Source organism: Heptranchias perlo, chromosome 7 (genome assembly GCF_035084215.1).
Source record: "Heptranchias perlo isolate sHepPer1 chromosome 7, sHepPer1.hap1, whole genome shotgun sequence".
Lineage (NCBI taxonomy): Eukaryota > Metazoa > Chordata > Chondrichthyes > Hexanchiformes > Hexanchidae > Heptranchias > Heptranchias perlo.
The window spans coordinates 17,459,992-17,480,146 of NC_090331.1; the positions used below are offsets into that span (position 1 = coordinate 17,459,992).

At 44.2% G+C, this 20,155-nt stretch overlaps 1 protein-coding gene across 1 annotated transcript in view; it reads left to right on the forward strand.

Annotated features, from left to right (window-relative positions):
* Window positions 1–16,849, forward strand: part of epb41l5 (erythrocyte membrane protein band 4.1 like 5) — a 153,289-nt gene extending 136,440 nt beyond the window's left edge. Inside the window, exons 21-24 of the mRNA XM_067987105.1 lie at window positions 1,712–1,814; window positions 9,775–9,852; window positions 10,504–10,652; window positions 12,587–16,849. Of these exons, the coding sequence (XP_067843206.1) occupies window positions 1,712–1,814; window positions 9,775–9,852; window positions 10,504–10,652; window positions 12,587–12,650 (394 nt within the window). The 3' untranslated portion in view covers window positions 12,651–16,849. The remainder of the gene's footprint in view (window positions 1–1,711; window positions 1,815–9,774; window positions 9,853–10,503; window positions 10,653–12,586) is intronic.
* Window positions 16,850–20,155: the final 3,306 nt, after the last annotated feature.

Here is a 20,155-nt window from a genome sequence, read left to right on the forward strand (position 1 = left end):
CCCGAAATGAATCTCTCTTGAATAGAATAGAATCATAGAATGATACAGCACAGAAGGAGGCTATTCGGCCCATCGTGCCTGTGCCGGCTCTCCATTTCAATGGCCTTCCCGCTCTTCCTGGATGTTGAGTGTAGATTTTTTTTGTCAGAACACGAACATGCTAATCCGATGAGTTCTGATCTACGTCCTTTCTCATGTCAGGTGCCGATGGACCCGGCACATTCCTGACTTCTGAAGCACTTGCGTTTTCTTTTGAATTATATCCATTAAAAAAAATGTTTTAAATGTAGCATGTGTATCACATTTCAAAGTGTCACATTTTGTTACAGATGCAAAAAAAAACTCAAAAGGGGATTAAAAAGCCAATCATTAGCCTGAAGCCCATCATCTTCTGATCTGCAATTAAACTCTAACCTCAGCCTGTGTTTACTGAACAACTTTGTGGCCGTGCAAAGTCGCACTTACACCTTAGCAGCAGAATAATGCGCAATGTTATGCCCCTATCCTTGTAAAACAATAGATAATCTGACACCATGAGCAACATCATAGAAAATCTGCTAGCTCCCTTATTTAAAAATTAATTGAATGTATTGCTGAGTACAATCAGATTAAAACTGGCTAAATCTTGTGGTGAATCCAGAAGCAGAATAGGCATGGGATCATTATGGCTTGGTTTCTGGTGTCTGTTTTTCTAATGACGAAAATTCATTGAAAAGAAGAGGCACAAGGACTAATGCCTCGGATACGTGAGAAAACATGGGATTCTAAACTTAAAAACCGGACTTTCACCAGGGAAAATTTTAACTTAAGCCGCCCACCGGAAAACGGACTGGACCGGGTGCAAAGCTGGTTTTACACCCTGCCTGGTTTTACTCTGCTTTGAAATCAACGGCGAGCAATATCGGGCGGGATGTAGACCCGGCATTCGACCCGATCCCGTGAGTTTCCCGTCTGACGAGTTAGGTTAAAATCGTCTCAGTGTCTGCCTTTCATTTTAGAAACTTCTGGGCACAGCGGGGAGTCAGTGCAGCCTTTCCTGTTCCCTCAGTGTATAATCGTGTTCCCTTTGTTATCTTATGGATTTGAACAACCCCATCGTGTCTAAAAGCTCTGCTCACTTCACGGTTTAATTCCCCTGACTTAAAAAAAGCTGGGAGGAGGCTGGCTGTGTGCAACTACTCTTGGTCTAGTTGTGAGGGGGTTACGGTATTTGTCCAGTATGTTGTGGAGGCTTGAAGGCTCTCCCTTTATATTCCTATATTCGCTTCCGAACTTTGAATCTTAATTTAGATAAGAGTGGTTAGGATCTGGAATGCACAGCCCGAGGGGGTGGTGGAGGCAGATTCAATCATGGCCTTCAAAAGGGAACTGGGTAAGTACTTGAAACGAAAAAAATTGCAGGGCTATGGGGATAGGGCGGGGCAGTGGGACGAGCTGGATTGCTCCTGCATAGAGCTGGCGCTGACTCGATGGGCCAAATGGCCTCCTTCCGTGCTGTAACCTTTCTATGATTTCATGAAGCCGTATTTCCGTTAATGGTGGGAAAAGAGTTTCAACTTTGAAGCCTGACTTGCTCCAAATTCTTCTCCTATACATAGACTTTACAGAGGGAAAGGTCAGTCCTTTCGGCTTAATGACTCGTAGAGCATACCACAAGAGGTGGCTTTTGCAGGATTATAATTTCCTTTCTCCATTCTTTGTTGCTTTATAGTGATGGTCCAAATGAGAGGGAGGTGGGTCCAAACTCTGAAGTTCCAATGACTCCGTCTACTTCGGCTCCCACAGAACCACACAGTGACCTGCCTGCTCTAAAGGTAAGAAAGAACGATCAAACTTGCATTTCTACAACACCTTTCGCATCCTCAGGATATCCCAAAGCGCTTCACGGCCAATTAAGCACTTTTTGAAGTGTAGTCACTGTTGTTATGTAGGCAAATGTAGCAGCCAATGTGCGCACAGCAAGGCCCCACAAACAGCAATGAAATAATGACCAGATAATCAGTCTTGATGGTGTTGGTTGAGGAATAAATGATGGTCGGTGCACTGGGAAAACTCCCTACTCTTTGGGGAAAAAGTGCCATGGGATCTTTTAGGCCCACCTGAACAGGCAGGCATTTCATCTGGAAGACCCTTGGACAATGCAACAGTTCCAAAGTTTCAATCTGGATGATATGCTCAAGTCCTCCATTGGCAGGTTTTTCAATACAGTGCAGATTCTTCACTTGTGACACCTCAAGTCTAAGATTAGTAAACACTGAACCATCCAGTTTAAATTGTGAATTACAACAAGCCACCTTGAGACAGGAAGTGGCCGAATCTTGTCATTAGAGAGCTGTGCATTAGTATGAACACTCTTCGTCTGGGACATGTGCCGACCTCATGCGTGTTCATCAGATTGGCTAACGTGTGACAGTTCATGGATTCAAGCTCCTGCTTTTTAAATAGTTCCAAGGACACAAGTCCTGGAAAATACTTTCTTCCCTGTCGACTCTATTTTTCCCAACTTTGTTCCGTGTCTCTGGAAGTATATCGGCAAACATTGGATGCTGGGTGGCCTGCTCAGTATTTCCAGCATTCCCTGTTTTTATATCCAATTTTCTTTTTGCCTCATGCTGAGTTTATCGCTGATAATTATTGATATGCTGATAGGGTTAGATGAAGTAGGGAAGAGGCTCATGTGGAGCTTAAACACCAGCACGGACCTGTTGGGCCAAATGGCCTGTTTGTGCTGTACGTTCTCTGTAATACTTCAGCCCTAGTGGCCATTCTTCATAAGTGAGCCCCAAACTGTAAGTGATAGCTATTCAACTGTGGGGCCTGTTCTCATCCGATGCCCCCCACCCACATGTGCACTTCCCAGCAGCAGTCACTGGAGGGAGATTGAGTGAAATCCCAGGCTGTTGTGTTTTTTTTTCCTCTCTAATCTCAGGGCACTGAGGCCAATAGGGCTGCAACGCACTTCAGCTGAAAATGAGCTAACTCGGCAAGAGCTTGGCATCGAACCTGGGACCTTCTGGTCTGTCCATCCCAGCACCACACCAGGTGGCTCATAAACCCACTGACCCCCATGGTGGAGCCTGACCCAGGTGTTCTTCCCCTTCATCGTCTTGCTGGCTGCAGGTTTCAAAGTACGTTTTCATGTTGTCCAGCTCACTGCACGCTCTGCTGAATTCTAGCTTCCTTTTCCTGTCTCGAGTGAGTTTGGAGATGTCTTTCCTGTACACGTCTTGTCCCTTGCCCACCTGGCCCTTTTATGGACCGCACCTCTCGAGATCTAATGGTGGAGGCAGGTCATTGGGTAAGATCACCTCATTTATTAAAGGCTGCATTTTCCAATGGTAGTTTGTCCTACTAGCGTTCTCGATGAGTGATGGGCACAAGAGTACACGTGACTCCAGTCCTCTTACTCTGTGTGGATGGTGTATTTTCCACTGGCTTTACCGCTAGGCCCGAGTGACCTACTTCGAAGAGGGAATAAAGTATAGTCTTTGTCTGTCTGTGTTTGGGGCCGGGTTTATTGACCTCAACAGAGGCCTTTCTCTTGCACATTAGAATACCCAAGTGGTCAGTTTTCCCTCCATCTCCTCTTCGCATGTGAAGGGAGAGCCTGAACAGACAGAGTATGAGTGCTGCTGGAACGATGGTTCAGTAACACAAACTAACACGATCACGGCCTCTAGGACTGTGTGTGCAAAATTGTGGTTCCAGAACAGTAAAGCACGTTACCCTCGGTAAATATAGAACGTCTTGGGATTTGTCACCGCTTGTCGTCCAACCACTTCCCCTAGGTGTCATTGACCGAACAGACGGACGATTACGGCACTGTGGAGAAAAATGGATTTCTTTGTTCCCCTAAGCAGATATTTAGACTCAACATCCTGCCCCCTTCTTTGCTCCACAGCCATGATTCTCCAGAGATTTATACTGAGCACAAATCCTCTCAGTCATCAAGATATGGAGGAGCTATTTAACCAGTTAGGTGTGGTGTTGACATCTTGCTGCTCGTTTCTGATCAGTTTTACCACAAGGGGGCAGTGGAGTCGCCTGAAAAATGAGCAACTGAATTTCCCTGTCCTGCGCGTCCGTGATAACAAACCCACTGCAATGATAACATTCGATTGTTATGTTGGATCTTTCTGGGGTACAGTTCTACAGATCCCTGGTGCCTTCCAGTACCATGCTCACGTACTCATTCTTCGTGTGAGAGCCTGAACAGTGAGTGCAGACTGGCTATTTGACTGTCAGCTGTGGGACTTCACAGCCTGATGCTGTCCTCTGATAAACTCCCACGTTTACTCCTTCCTGGATCGCGATCAGGAACAGGAACCCTGGCTGATTTACTTTTTTCCCCTCCCTGACCTGGGACTCCGAAACCAGTTTTACGCCACTGTGCAAAACTCTCTAACTTTGAACACAATCTGAAGTCAGTTGAAGTTTAATTTAAAGTTATTTTGTTGGCGATCAATCGGACTTTACCACTGATTGTTCTGTGGTGAAGGGGCTCCCTCTGCTGGCGGTGTTTTGAAATTACATTATTTCACATCAAAAGCAGCATTGTGTAAATTTGTGAGCCTTCTGTTCAAAATTTAGTGGTTTTTTTTAAACTGATGTTAAACTTAATCCACTTCTTGGGACATACTGTGCTGAGGATAAAACTTGGATGTGAAAATCCAGTGTTCTGCTGCACCTCCGATAAGCCTGACTTGGGAGCGATAAGAATGTTGTGATCCCTAAGTTATCAGCTGAACTCCTCGAGTAACTTTTCTTTTCTTTTTTCTTTTCCTAATTGATTCACCAATTTGTCCCTCTTTCTCTCCTAAAGGTGCCAATTCCAGCTCAGCTACAGTTCCAAGGCTGCGAGATGCTTTCCAGCACCTCACCCAGTTGCCCATTCTTGTGTCAGCCAGGGACAGTGAGTGTAGGCAGGCTATTTGACTGATGGGGCATCACCGATGAGCCTGATCCTGTCTTCCCCCCCCCCCCCCCCCCTCCCTCCCTGCCCAACGTACACAGCCCTGCATTCCTTTCTGAGTAATGGTCAGGCTGATTTTTCCCTTCCCTAACCCAGCGCACTGAGGCAATTTTAGCAGCTAAAATCAGTGGGTAAAGTAGTGTAGTGGTTATGTTACTAGACATAATCCAGAAAACGTGAGTTCACATCCCACCATGGGCGTTTGAGAATTTGAATTCAGTAATTATGGAAATAAAAATCTGGCGTCAGTAAAAGTGACCATGAAGCTAGTCGGATTGTTGTAAAAACCCAACTGGTTCACTAATGTCCTTTTAGGGAAGGAAACCTGCTGTCCTTACCTGGTCTGGCCTCTATGTTGATTCTTAACTGCCCTCTGAAGTGGCTTAGTTAAGCCACTCAGCTAAGGGCAACTAGGGATGGGCAATAAATGCCGGCCTTGCCAGCGACGCCCACATGCCAAGAATGAATATGTAAAAAAAAAGCCATCTCAGCACAGCTTGGGGATTGAATTCGCCAACTTCCTGACACACGGAAATGCTGCCCTCAGTGGGTTTTTAAAAAAAAAAAAAATTTCTTGTCAATACATAATCTTATGGGTTTTGCTTTGAATCAAAACCAATTCGAAAGGGGAACCATTTTATTTTGCTTTCGTCCAAGGTTGGTATTCACGTTATGAGGAATTAGCTCACTAAGCCGTACAGTACCAGTGCAATCCGAGCAGTTTCTTTCTCTGATCACGTGCTGGTGTTGGAGATGAGCAAGAGCATCCCTTTGAATCCAGGCCAAATCTTGAGGTTCCTATTCACGCCTCCAGCTCTCCCCACTTCATCATTTGACTGGCAATTAAACGCTGAAAATTAAATCTATACCTTCAACTTGACAGTTATCTGAAAGCGGGGGGAGGGGATGAATATTTGTTTGCACAGATGCACAATTGTTCTCACTCTCCAACCTTTATCTGCTTTATCAGTGTTCAAGGCATTTGCCCTGTTCCAAAAAGATTCAAGGCACTCTTCAGTGCAGTGTCATTCTGTACAGGAAACTGGAGCCCAAAGAGCAACATCCGCCTTAAACAGAATCAGGGCAGAGTTGGCCAAGCGATCAAAGACCAGAACAAGGAACCGTTCGTTGACTGAGAGCGAACTTACAATCTCTAGGTTTTTTCTGTAACTCATCCGCACAAATCATTCCACCAAGTGTTCAGATTAGAAAATGTCTTTTTTTTTGGTCTCCAGACGCCAGTTTTTTTTCTGTTACCTGGCAAAGAAATTCACTACCCCATCCCTAAAACCAGCTGCTGAACATTTACACATTATCACGGACTCCTTCCTTTCTCCCACAGAACCTCACTAACCACCTCCACCGCACAAAAAAACCCAAGCTCCCAGGTCCTCCTTTCAGCTGTTCCACATCTTAGGCTACGTTAATACTCCTTATTCTGCTTTGAGTGGGTCACACTGTATCAGGGAGCCTTAGGGTCACATGTAAAGTTTAAATCCAATTTAATTTCCATATGTGGCAAGTGGCTCGTACTAACAGACCTTCGATCTAGGCTTTCTTCACCAATGAGGCAACAGCACCAAAAACAAACAATCCTCAAAATTCAAAGAAATACAAATAGAATTGAGTTGTCGGGGATTTGGGGGCAGTTGTTTGGACACCCCTGTTCTGTGCCTACTGTGTACTAATACCCTGAAATGCTTCTTATTCAAACATCCAGCATTTAATTTCTGAAATGTGACCCCTGGAAAATACGATTTCAGTTCTCACTGAACAAGCCTTTAAATCTCATCCAGTTCTCCAGCTCATCACAACCTACGTGATTGAATGCAGTTAGTCATTATTTATTTCTTGTAAATTTAGTGCTCCTTATAAAGTGTTGTCTAGTGTAACGGTGTAATTTCAACGAGCTGGAGTCACTTGTTTGCTATCTCGGTGTGATGCTTAATGATCTTAAATATATACAATGCAGCCCTTGCTGGTATTTCTGACGTGTGTAATCTGTAATTCTGATCATTTAAAGGGCTTGTTAATTGCTCTGTAATTAGGCTTTGATCTCACGCAGACGCTAACTCTGAGACGCACTGACGCCCCAGCCCAGCTCTAACTGTTGTTATCTGGGTGTTTGACTGCCTTAACAGTCAGTCTAAAAAGGAAGTCATTCCTTACGTGCGAAGCACTTTGAGACGTTTTGGTGATGTCATAAGGTCCTACATAAATATACGTTGTCTTAACTTTACCATTTTAAAATAACTGGATGTTAGCTCAGTTCTACCAAGCTGTGCTAAACTGAGATGTTGAGCGTTAACAAATTATCTTTGAGATAAAGGCAATGAAGAGTTGGCGTTGCCATGTTGGCTGTAATGATACTGTTGAGATGCTGTGAGGCAGTTCACTGCTCTACAGTTTGGAGTGTTTACATTGTCGCTGCAAGTGATGTGGAGGAGTTCACATCTAACAATTAACTCACCCATGCAGTGTCAGAGACCATTAATAGCTGCACCGTTTGTCTTTGGAAGTTGCGTCTCTGTGGGATCCTGAAGGGTTAAACCTCGAGGGCCCCTGATTCTGTACCTTAACATGTAGAATGATGGTTCATTCTGATAATATGGCTTGCTTGATCCAGGCTTTCGTTGCAGACAGCAGCTTGTCCGTCCCTATGGTCGTACATGTCGAGAGCCAAAAGTCAACACCGACAACTTATGCCAAAATGGCACCTTTAATGTAGTGAAACATTTCAAGGTGCTTCATGGGGTGGAGGGGGGGGTTCAGATCGGTTTAGGAGAAGGTTCAGGGGGAAAACCAAAGACATCGTTGGAAGAGACATAGGAAGGAGAAGAGGTTTGGTAGAGAATTCCTTTGTAATATATATCAATGATTCCTTTGTAGTATACATCAATGATTTAGACTTAAATGTAGGGGGCATGATTAAGAAGTTTGCAGATGATACAAAAATTGGCCGTGTGGTTGATAGTGAGGAGGAAAGCTGTAGACTGCAGGAAGATATCAATGGACTGGTCAGGTGGGCAGAAAAATGGCAAATGGAATTCAATCCGGAGAAGTTTGGGGAGGGCAAACAAGGCAAGGGAATACACAATAAATGGGAGGATACTGAGAGGTGTAGAGGAACAGAGGGACCTTGGAGTGATGTCCACAGATCCCTAAAGGTAGCAGGACAGATAGATAAGGTGGCTAAGAAGGCATACGGGATACTTTCCTTTATTAGCCGAGGCATAGAATATAAGAGCAGGGGGGTTATGTGTGAATTGTATAAAACACTAGTTAGGCCACAGCTAGAGTATTGCGTACAGTTCTGGTCACCACATTGCAGGAAAGATGTGATTGCACTAGAGAGGGTACAGACGAGATATACGAGGATGTTGCCAGGACTGGAGAATTTTAGCTATGAGGAAAGATTGGATAGGCTGGGATTGTTTACTTTGGAACAGAGGGGGCTGAGGGGCGATTTAATTGAGGTATATAAAATTATGAGGGGTCTAGATAGAGTGGACAGGAAGAACCTATTTCCCTTAGCAGAGAAATGTAAGGAATCCTACAACACCAGGTTATAGTCCAACTGTTTTATTTGAAAATCACAAGCTTTCGGAGGCCTTCTCCTTCATCAGGTGAGCCCACACTCACCTGACGAAGGAGAAAGCCTCCGAAAGCTTGTGATTTTCAAATAAAACAGTTGGACTATAACCTGGTGTTGTAGGATTCCTTAAATTTGTCAACCCCAGTCCATCACCGGCATCTCCACACCTTAGCAGAGAGGTCAATAACCAGGGGGCATAGATTGAAAGTAATTGGTAGAAGGATTAGAGGGGAGCTGAGGAGAAATTTTTTCACCCAGAGGGTGGTGGGGGTCTGGAACTCACTGCCTGAAAGGGTGGTAGAGGCAGAAACCCTCACCACATTTAAAAAGTACTTGGATGTGCACCTGAAGTGCCGTGACCTACAGGGCTACGGACCAAGAGCTGGAAAGTGGGATTAGGCTGGATGGCTCTTTTGCGGCCGGCACAGACACGATGGGCCAAATGGCCTCCTTCTGTGCCGTAAAATTCTATGATTCCTTGGTGATGGCCATCACAGCTGAAGGATATTCCACTGATAGGGGAGCGAATGCGATGGTGGCGATGCAATGATCTGGACTTTGAAGAATAGAGACTGCGAACTGGGACCTAGGGCTGGAGAAGATTGTCGAGGTCGGGTGAAGGATTTGTACACGAGGGCAAGCTGCACTGGGGGACAGGTAGGCAGCGGGAGACAGCAATGACTGGGATGATATGGGTGAGCAGGATCTGGTGTGGGTTAGGATGTTGGCGGTGGAGTTTGTGTGGGGTGGAACCCGGTGAGGAGAGAGTTGGAGATGACAAAAGCGTGAGAGAAACTTTCAGTGATGGGGGCGAGCTGGGGGCACCGAGGTGGGCAATGTTTCAGTTAGCCCTTTCTATCAGTCTAACTTACTCCGTTCTTTACCTTTTTGGCAAGTTTACTTCCACTTCTCCAGGTCTCCGTGCATCAATAAAACGGATGGGTGACTTGCTCCTCCTCGGACTCCGTGCTACCGCTGGCCTAGAATGTGCACTATCGGGGCCTGGGGCAGCTTTCCCTCAGTAATCTTTACCCATCACCAATTGTGGGCAGTAACTGGCTCCCCCTCCTTGCCCTCCCCAGGGTTGTGGTCCTACAGCTGGAGAAGCTCCCATCTCACCTCCCCACGGCACAGTCCGGTAGAGTCCCAGTTGCACCGTCTTTATTTCTCAGCCATAGAACATTAAGCTATTTGTTGTGTTTTGCAGAACGTTGCTGAGGACCTGGACAAGCTGTTATCAGCACTGAGTGAGAATCTCATCGATTTCACCGACCCCACCCCGCTGGTATGTGCAACAGTTCTATTTGAAAATGAGTTTCGTCGGGTGCAGTGGGAAGGTTGCCATTTGAACTGATGCATCAGCCCCTCGACAAACCGCAGTCTCTGTCGGAGCTCACTTGCTTTCCTCATCCATACAGGCACTGGATGATTATCTATTAACAATAGAGAAGAGTCAAAAGGGTTGAGAGAGCTCAAGGTTTCACTTCAGACGACCCTTTAGTGAGTTCCCAACTCCAGAGCCAAATTTCAAAGGGTCCATCACTAACTATTGTACTTTCTCACACCTTATTGGCTTACGTAGTCTTTTTTTTCTGCTCCATATTAACGCAGCCTTTTGTATCGTCCTAAACCAGCCTCTTTATAAACCTGCCATTTCACGTCTCTAGGGCTAGTCTAAGCCACTCGGATGATTTATTCTGGTGGGTCTGTCTCCAGCTGGCCGACAACAATTCAGTGCCGGCCTAGAACTGATCACTGCTATTCCCACCCATCCCATGTGATCCCAGGTAATCCCAGCTATCCCGCTGAGATATTGATTTGTCGACCGAAATTCCTGTTGAATATGAAATGTCACGCGAGCTTCATGGAGGAAATGTTCAGCTATTTCTTCTGATGTCTGATGTGTTCTTAAAAAAAAATTTCTGTTTCAATATAGGGTGGGGTCGTTGCTAATGGAATTTTCAATCGTGAGGTCCCGTCTACCATAAAAGTAACAAAACCGCTTGTTAAACCTGCACTCTTTCCACTACCGTCTCCGTCTCCGCCTCCAGCTCAGCGTTTCTTGGAGTCGACACTTACAACCAGGTACAGACTTGCTAATAACGTCAGCCACAGTGGGATAATTAAATATGCTTTAAACCAAACCTTGCTTTTTAGTGGCAAATGGGAGCTAAACCACCAGAACAAAACGGTGGTTTATCTATTGCACGTTAAATTTGGTACGTGGGGCACACAATTCATTGTAAACTTGTAAGTACCTGTTATTCTAGGTGGTGCTGTGATAGCAATGTTCAAATTTAAAGGTGCCACACTGACTGTAAAGGATCCTGTGATTATGCATTCTGGCCACTGGGTTTGGACAAATCGCTCAAAATGCTTTCATCCACCATTTTTCTAGTAACTGAAATCTCTCATGTCCAAAATAAGGGTTTAAACAAAAAAATAATAAAAAATACATATTTCACATCGTATTTACATTTATCCATTGAATTCTGTCCTTTAATGCCTTCATGAAGGTTTTTTTTACTTGAAGGCCTGAAACGTTCCCAAAAGCCTGGGCTAGAATTCAAAACCTTTTCCCAGAGCTGTGACCCTGAACTAAATTTGGATTGTGCAGTCTTTGCGTGTGCATTGTACCTAATTTCTCAGAATTGTTCAGTCAGCTAGCACCTCCTACCCAGTAGCTTCTCTTCAAATAATTTTGAAAAACAAAAGGACACATTTTCAAAAGCATCACTGAAGTAAAATGTATGTTGAGTTTTTTGTTTTTAACAAAAAAAGAGAGGGTGTGTGCAAGAGAGAGAGAGAGAGTGACATGAGTGTTTCCGATGACACTCCTGTCGTAGCTTTTGTGTTCCATAAACTTTAAACAGTGTATTAAATTGAGGGAGAGAGACTGGGGTCAGAGAGAAAGTGTGTGTGTCTTTTTAAAAAATATATTACTTTAATTTTTTAAAAATCAGTTGAATTTAGAAGCCAGCTGATTACCTCACCAATGAGGCGAGTAACAGTGGACCAATGGAGATGGAAGGATACAGGGGTTGAGCAGGTAATTCAAAGGGGAACAAGTAGGGGTGATAGGGAGGAAGATTGGTAGTGGCAAGGTGAAGGGGTGGGAGAATCATGAGTGATTGGCAAAGGGGATGGGAGGTGCTGAGGGCCACATTTACCCAACAACCCTTACCCCATATGCAGTCTGCAGTCATTGGTAACTCCATTCCCCTCTGCACCATGCCATGCCATGCCATGCCACCCACCACCTCCCACCCGGAAGAAAAGATAGAAAGGCAGAATATGACCGAGAGAAGCAAAAACAGTTGAGGGGAGAGAAGTACAATGAGAGGGAAACAGCAACACAAAGATAACAAAGGCAGTTAACAGACGTACCATAATCTCTAACTTACGATGTGCAGTGTAATGAGAGTTTGATTTAATTTTGTATTGAGTTTTTGAACATCATTAATGAACCCATCCCCTGTCACCCAATCTATCTTATCTTAGATTCCACGCATCGATCACCACCACCCTGTCCCAACTGCCAGTGATTTTTCCCATATCCCAGTACATTGATTTCAAAGTTTGTGTCTTCAAATCCCTTGCACCACCAACCTCTGTGATCTCCTCCAGATTTAGTGCCTGGCTCTGCTCTTCTGACTCACATCTACTGTACTAGCCCACCTGCCCCTGCCCCCCCCACTCCCCACCCAACCCCTGCTCCAGCATTCATGGCAGAACCTTCAGTCATCAAGCCCAAAACTCTGGAATTTCCTCCACCTGTCCAAGTCCGTCCACCCTGCTGCATCTCTCCCCACCTTTTTAAAAAAAAAGAAGCCACCTCAGCACCTACCTACCTCAATTAAGAGCTACAGTCACCTCCCCTAATGCTACCCCCTCTCCCACCCCCACCCCTCCACCCCCCCCCCCCCCAACTCCCCTCCGTGAAGCACCTTGGGACCTTACACTGTTAAAGATGTTATGATGGTTGAAGTGTTGTGATGAATGTTGTTTACCTCCTGCAGCGTTATCGCGAAGGATGTGCAGAAAACGGTGAAGCCCAAGGGGCTGTTGACAACGGAGTTGTGAGAACTACAGGGATTACCTTTTTAGCTGTTTATGAAATGTATATGACAGTCAAGGTGGCCTTGTCTGCATTCAGACTGTAAGATGAACGATATTGCACGTGGAATAACCCAGCAACGTTGACGACCTCTTCTGTACAAAAACCCTGCTCGTCACTTTTCCCCCTTTTTTTAAAAGTATGGGACGGTTGCTGGAGTGGAACACCCTCCTGGTGGAGTCTTGCTATTCGCACCCACCACAAGCTTGAAACAAATGGCTTTCAGTTCCTATTAAAGAGGATGTGACTTCCTCCAACCTCCTGCTGGGTTAAAACGGCTGGAAAAACAGACACAAATACAGGAGGCGAAAAACAAACTGGAACAACTACAATAATTTCATCTCAAAAAGAAAATAAGAAGCTGTTTGCCAGCGCAAAGAAAAGTTTGTGTTGACTACTGATCCTTTTCAAAAAAAAAGAACAGCTTGCAGAACCTGGAGTGAACTAAAGGGATAATCAGCAGGGAGCCATACCTGCAGGGGCTGCATGTTGGAGGTCGGGTTACAACATCGATCCTGATTCTCCGACCCAAGCTCTCCTTTTGAGCACGGCTTCCTGCTGGGAGCAACTAATTGCAGGATTCGCCCTTAAATATATTACACGTATCGCTTTTAAGAAGAAGAGACACTCTCATAGCTCAGATTTTTGTAAAGTTCTAAGACATCAATCTGTATAGATTTTGGCTCCAACTCCAGGATATTGGTAATCTGATGAAGGATATTTTGCGAATGTAAGGGGGCTGGAGTGGGAGGGTAACACCAGCATGGATCCTGAATTACACTGATTCTCCTCGTGCCCTGGCAACGGTTTTAATAACTTTCCTATCTGAGGTCCCCGGAGGGGCCTTTCAAAGTGGCAGAGGACTTGAGCCTTATCGAAAGTGTTAAATTTTTTTTGACAATTGTTCCCTCACCAACACAAAGTGTTTATAACCAGTAAATGTATGGAAAATCCTCGGAAGGCGCAGCAGGCCGATCAGCGTCCGAAAGAGAGAGATAGTGGCATCCTCCATCAGATGTCAGAAACGTGAAGGGAAAAGGACAACACGGCTTGTGACGAGGACAAAAGGGCAAAGAAGAACTCAGTGACAATGCAACTTTCAGCCAGTAATGTTTGTAATATTGTAAATTTTTCCAAACTAATTCCATGTGGAATTTCTCTCCATTTAGGCCTCTGTTTCTTCCTGCCCATCTCTCTCCCTTCCCCCAGCCCCCATTCCTGCAGCACACATTGTGTCTGATGCTGCTCCATAATTGGACTCGTAGAGCTGTGTGAGGGTAACCTAGAGTGAGCAGCCCCCATTGTGCTTTCCTTGCGGCCCTCTGTCTTGCTGTGAGGAATGGGCTTCACCTCGGCTCTCTCATTGTGACAGGCAGGAGAATTCACTCCGTGGGATCTTCTGGATGCTTTACGTACAAGAGATGTCTGCTCCATTTACCTTGTGAGCTAAAATTCTGCAGTACCTATCCAGAGGAAGACCCCTCCCATACCGTGGTATAAAATGTTGATGTTCCCAGCTGGGAGTTTCCTTAACGAAGCAGCACGTTGCATTTGAATACTCATCAAAGTAACGCGTTGAGTAAAACTCGAAATGAGTAAACTAAATGTTCAGCTACTATTCTACATGGTCATGATCTGTTCTGCAGCTTTCACACTGGTCTTGTCCAACCAGCCCACGCCTCTTCAGGGGCTATTGTTGAGGGACTTTGTGTGACTTTACTCAGATCAACGGAGTGTGCATAAACTGATAATGGATCGGCACACTCTTTTTAAAGTTCTTCATAAAAGTAGTGTGTAGTTTATAGTAACGCAACTCCTGTGCTTGCCGTGACTGGCCCTTTATCTTTTACCTCCCTTTCTTTGGGAGGGAAGATGTCTCCATAGTAATTAGCACCTTGGCTCACTGGTGCCATCATTAACCTTTCTTTAATCATAGTATGATAAAATCTGCTGCATGGTAATTGCTTGTTACATTTGTTTCCCCCAAAATATAAGTCCAGCTACTGATTACTATTATTGCGTTGCACATTTTCAATACTTGGGAGGGGGAAAGCTGCTGTTCGTATTGTCCTTCTGAATATTCATTCCTACCCAAGTTCATCTCCTCCCCGAGAGCTACACTTTGTTGCTTCTTTTATCTCCCAGGCTACAATGGTTGACTACAAGACTACAACCAGTGCAGCTCTATAGCCAGTATCGCAAACCCCACTGCTTTAGGACTTGTGTTTGTTATCAGATAAGCGCAACTCAAGCACGGCAACTTAGCTCAAGTTCTTCTCACTGGGTCAGAAGGCCCTGTGTTCACCTCCACACCAGGACTCCCTGTGCAGTGTTGCATTGCCAAAGTTGCTGTCCTTTGGGATAGGATCCCATGAAACTGAGATCCCCGTCTGCCTGTTCGAGTGGACGTTAAAGATCCCATGACACCACTTGAAGAGCAGGTAATTCTCCCAGTGTCTTGGCCAACATTCTTCCCTCAATCAATATCACCAAAAAAACAGATTACATGGTCGTTCATCTCATTGCTGTTTGTAGAACATTGGCTTAAAATGGCTGCCGTGTTTACCTACACAACAGTCACTACACTCCAAAGAGTAATTCACTGCGTGAGCCACTTTGAAATGTTTCAATGACCTGCTGTATAAATACAAGTACTTCTTTGTTTTTTTGCCTCTTGTTCATTATGTATTTGAGACTTAGAGCCTTTATCCTGCTCACCCTGATGATGTAGACATTCTTAAACAAAAATCTTAACCAGCACAACTCTCCCTTTTGTATCCTGGTGTAACGAAAAAATATAATTTTTTTTTAAGGTGTAGTGTTAGTTTGTCTAGTCATAAAGAGAATAAGTTTATTAATTGAAGTTCTGAAAAATGTATCTCTTGTTGACACCGACCAAGGAGAATGGGGAAACCGATTTGAATATCTTACTCATGATTTGCAATTAGACCTAAAAGCTGCTATGATTAAAATGGAGAGAAGATGGATGGTCATTCTCCTCTTAATGTACTTGTATACTTTCACATCAGTTTGCTTCACTGCACTTTCTACTGGGAATCGAGGCTGTAGGAAACACGAAAGAACATGTGCATTCCTTTTGTGCTTGTCTTCATTTAAAAACACTGGTTAAAGACAGCTTGACACTCCTGTGACAAGTATGCACAGAATCCGTAAAGATTTATACGCTGGTTACACTGCACAGTTAGGCTGATGAACAATTTTAGGCTTCATATCAACATAATTTGTGTTGTGTAACTCAGGTGTTAAGTTACTTGTATTACGTGAGGCACGTCATTTAAAATTTCCTCTGGGTGGTAGTCTTGCATCATTTCAACCTTGGACCTGCTCTGCCCAGTGCAAAGCAAAATCCTGTCATTCCATGCTGCTGAGTACAGTGTGCCTGGGCCAAGCTTCAGTTTCCTTCCTCTGAGAGTGACTCAGAGCTGGCATTATAACTCAGATCCACTAGGCCCACGTTGTGCCCAGAAAGTACATTAACAATATCCTGAATAACTGGGGAAGCTATCATTGTGTTATCCAGTACACTTATACACAGCTGTATAGAGCCTTGGTCAGACTCCAGCTAGAGTACTGCTTTCAGTTCTGGGCACTGTGCCTCAGGAAGGATATATTGGTCTTGCAGTGCAGATTCACCAGAATGATACTGGGGCTTAAAAGGTTAAATTATGAGGGCCGATTACATAAACGTGGCTTGTATTCCCTTGACTTCTAGAAGATTGAGGAGTGATCTAATTGAGGTATTTAAAATGATAAAAGGATTCGATGGGAAGGATAAAAAAAATCTATTTCCTCTGGTGGGGGAGCCCAGAACAAGAGGGCATAATAAAATTGGAGCCAGGCAGTTCAGGAGTGAAATCAGGAAGAACTTCTTCACACAAAGGGTAGTAGCAATCTGCAACTCTCTTCCCCCAAAAGGCTGTGGAGGCTGGGTCAGTTGAAGTTTTGAAGACTGAGATCAATAGATTTTTGATAGGTAAGGGTATCAAGGAATAAGGAGCAAAGGCCGGTAAATGGGGTTGAGATACCAATCAGCCTGATCCAATTGATTGGTGGAACAGACTTGAGGGGCTGAATGGCCTACTCCTGTTCCTATGGCCCAAACTGTTTGCAAAGTTAAATCCAGTCAGTCACAGTAATATCTGGTATGAGGGAATATGAACTATAATATTTTCCTAATTACTGGTTTCAGTCACGTGCCGCTGGGCTTTACTGTAATTAATGGGGGGTCTGAGTAACCTACGGTCAATGTGCCGCAACAGCACAATCACAGAATAACACCTCAAAAGTCTGAGCTGGCCTCTGCCATTTCTAAAGCATCCCATAGGATCAGTTCTCCAGCACCAGCTCATAAGTTCACTTTGCCCACGAGAGTAGAAGCTGAGAAAAAAGTCCAGGCTGTCTGTTTTTCATAAAATTTTACAGCATACAAGGAGGCCATTCAGCCCATTGGGCCTGTGCTGGTTCTTTGAAAGAGCAATCCAATTAACCCCAATCCCCTGCTCTTTCCCCATTGCTTTACAAACCTTTCCTTTCCAAGTATTTATCCAATACCCTTTTGAAAGTTACTGTCTATTCTGCTTCCAGTGCATTCCACATCGTGACCACTCTCTGCATTAAAAAAAAACTTCTCTATATCTCCCCTCTAGTTCTTTTGCCAATGATCAAATCTGTGTCCTCTGGTTACTGACCCACCTGCCAGTGGAAACAGTTTCTACTCTTACCAAAACGCCCTCATAATTGTTAACACCTCTATTAAATCTCCCCTTAACCTTCTCAGTTGCTTTGGGGGTAGCGGACAGTATGAATCTTAAAAAAAAGGTCAGATGGGAATTGGATTTAAAAGTAACCAGGCTGGGTGGGATGGGTAACAATGGAGCTGGCTTATGAAGAGAAAGCTGTATGCACCACCCAGCAGGGTACTGACCCATGTAGACAAGGATGGGCCCTGACTTAAACTCCACCCCACCCCCAACCCTCAGTCCGTGCTGAGTTATTTGACCTCAGCTGGGGTTGCCATTTAGGAATGCTCCAATGGTGCTCTCTATCCTGGGCTATTGAGAAGGAAAAGATCAGCCAGGGGTTCCCACTCCTGATCGCTATCCAGAGACCCTCTGTTGGGTTGGGACAAGATCAAGTTTGACTGTGAGGCCCATCAGAGTTGAGTAGGCTACCAACCCACACCATCTAGGCCGACACATGAAGGATTACCACTTGGTTGAGGTACTGGATGGCTCTCCCATGTCAGTGCCTTCAACAGAGGAGAGAAAAATAGAAGAAAAAGGTTCTAAAAAGTATACAAGTATATTTATCAGATAGTGTACAAGATAGAACCGCTGTTCTTCAAGTGTAATTTTTCTTGTTAATTTATAGCTCTAGATCTTCCTGTACAAGTGCAATTTTCACTAGTCCTCGAACTGTAATTTATTTTTGATTAAAAATGCACGTTTCACTGCGTCTTCACAATGAGTAGTTTATGTATAGAGCAGTATTAGGGGCACAGCACTGATTTCTGTATTTCTATGTAAATTGGTAATAAAAAAGTATGTGGTTTGTAGTTTACTTACCCTTTTGTACATTTATACGGTGTAGTTTTTGTTTTCCTCCTAGTACAATAAAAATTTACTTGGATGCAACCAGCCGAAAGTTCCTGTTGATTGTACCACATCTGCCTGTGTTTTCTTTTAAACTTTTGACCTCTGTAAACTTGAGCTCGTCCAAAACTCTGCTGCCAGTAAGCTAACTCGTACCAAGTCCCGTTCACCCATCACCCCTGTGCTCGCTGACCTACATTGGCTGTCGGTTTGGCCATGCCTCAATTTTAAAAATTCTCATGCTTGTTTTCAAATCCCTCCCTGGCCTCGCCCCTCCCTTTCTCTGTAACCTCCTCCATCTCTACAATCCTCCGAGAATTCTGTGTTCATCCAATTCTGGCCTTTTGCGCATCCCCGATTTTCTTCGCTCCACCGTTGGTGGCTGTGCCTTCAGCTGCCTCGACCCTATGCTGTGGAATTCCCTCTTTAAAAACCTTTCCTCCTCTCTCTCCTCCTTTTAAGACGATCCTTAAAACCTACCTCTTTGACTAAACTTTTGGTCACCTGTCCCAACATCTCCTTACGTGGCATGGTGTCAGTTTTTTTTGATGTGGTAATGCTCCTGTGAACTGCCTTGGGTCATTTTACTACAGTAAAGGTGCTATATAAATGCAAATAGTTATAACAGTCAGAGTACAGTTGAGAAGAAGCCAGAACAATAGACAAGTTTGAGGCCACTAATTTGCACTGACTGAATAAGTCCGATACCATTTCCATTACGTGGAAATCCAAGATGTTTGCCCGATGTTTCATCGAGCACATTCATTTAATAATTAGGCCCATTGGTTTATGTTGAATAAGTCAAATCCTGTTTTTTTAATCAAGTGGGATTTTAACCAGTATTTTGGGGATCGTATTCTAGGATTCTACCCATTTTCCTGTGAAAACCGCCTATCAGTGACCCTGCACACAATGTAGAAATGACAACTCCTGAATACTGATAAGAGCTGGTGTTAACAAAACATCTCGTACTGCCGATCCTAACTTGAAACCTGATGGGACATAAAATTATTGCATACAGCATTACTAACCCTCATGAATTCATTGACGATTGATTGATTTTTGCACTCTTTTACTGTATGCAATCGACAGGGATAGAAGGAAGACAAAAGGTAAGAAAAAATTGCACTTGGAATGAGTCTTGTTCTTCCAATTCCTATGTCCTTTTTTTTGGTGATGTGTTGACCAGAATGAATATAGCACTGCAAGTGTGGTCTGACCAGTGCCTTGTAAAGCCCTCAGCATGAGCACACTGCTCTGGTTATATCTCTTTACGTTCTTGTTGTGCTCATTGCTGCACCGTATTGTCTAGAATTGTGAACATGTCGGAATTTTCTTTTCTCTGTGAGAGCTCAAATTCCATTCAGAATTAAAAATTGACATTTTTAAACTAATAAACCATTCTGGCTGAATACAAGAACCCCAGGGGAGGGGTGAAATACATTTCAATGGAAAAGAAAATCAGGTGGGGTGTAAAACAGGCTGCTGATTCTCAAACGCAAGACCAAATTCAATCTCCTCCCCCCACCCACCGTGGTACACAGGCCACAGAACTGACTGGAGAAGGGTCAGAGAAACTATTTCCTCTAATGGGTGAATCTAGAACAGGGGTATAATCTTAAAATTAGAGCTAGGCCATTTAGGAGTAAAATCAAAGCACTTTTTCACATAAAGGGTAGTGGAAATCTGGAATTCTCTGCGGTGGATGCTGTGTCAATTGAAATTTTCAAGAATGAAAACAGTAGATTGTTTGGTAAGGGTATCAAGGGAAATGGAGTTGAGGTACGGATCAGTCGTGATCTAATTGAATAGCGGAACGGGTTCGAAAGGTTGAATGGCCTACTCCTGTTCCTATGTTG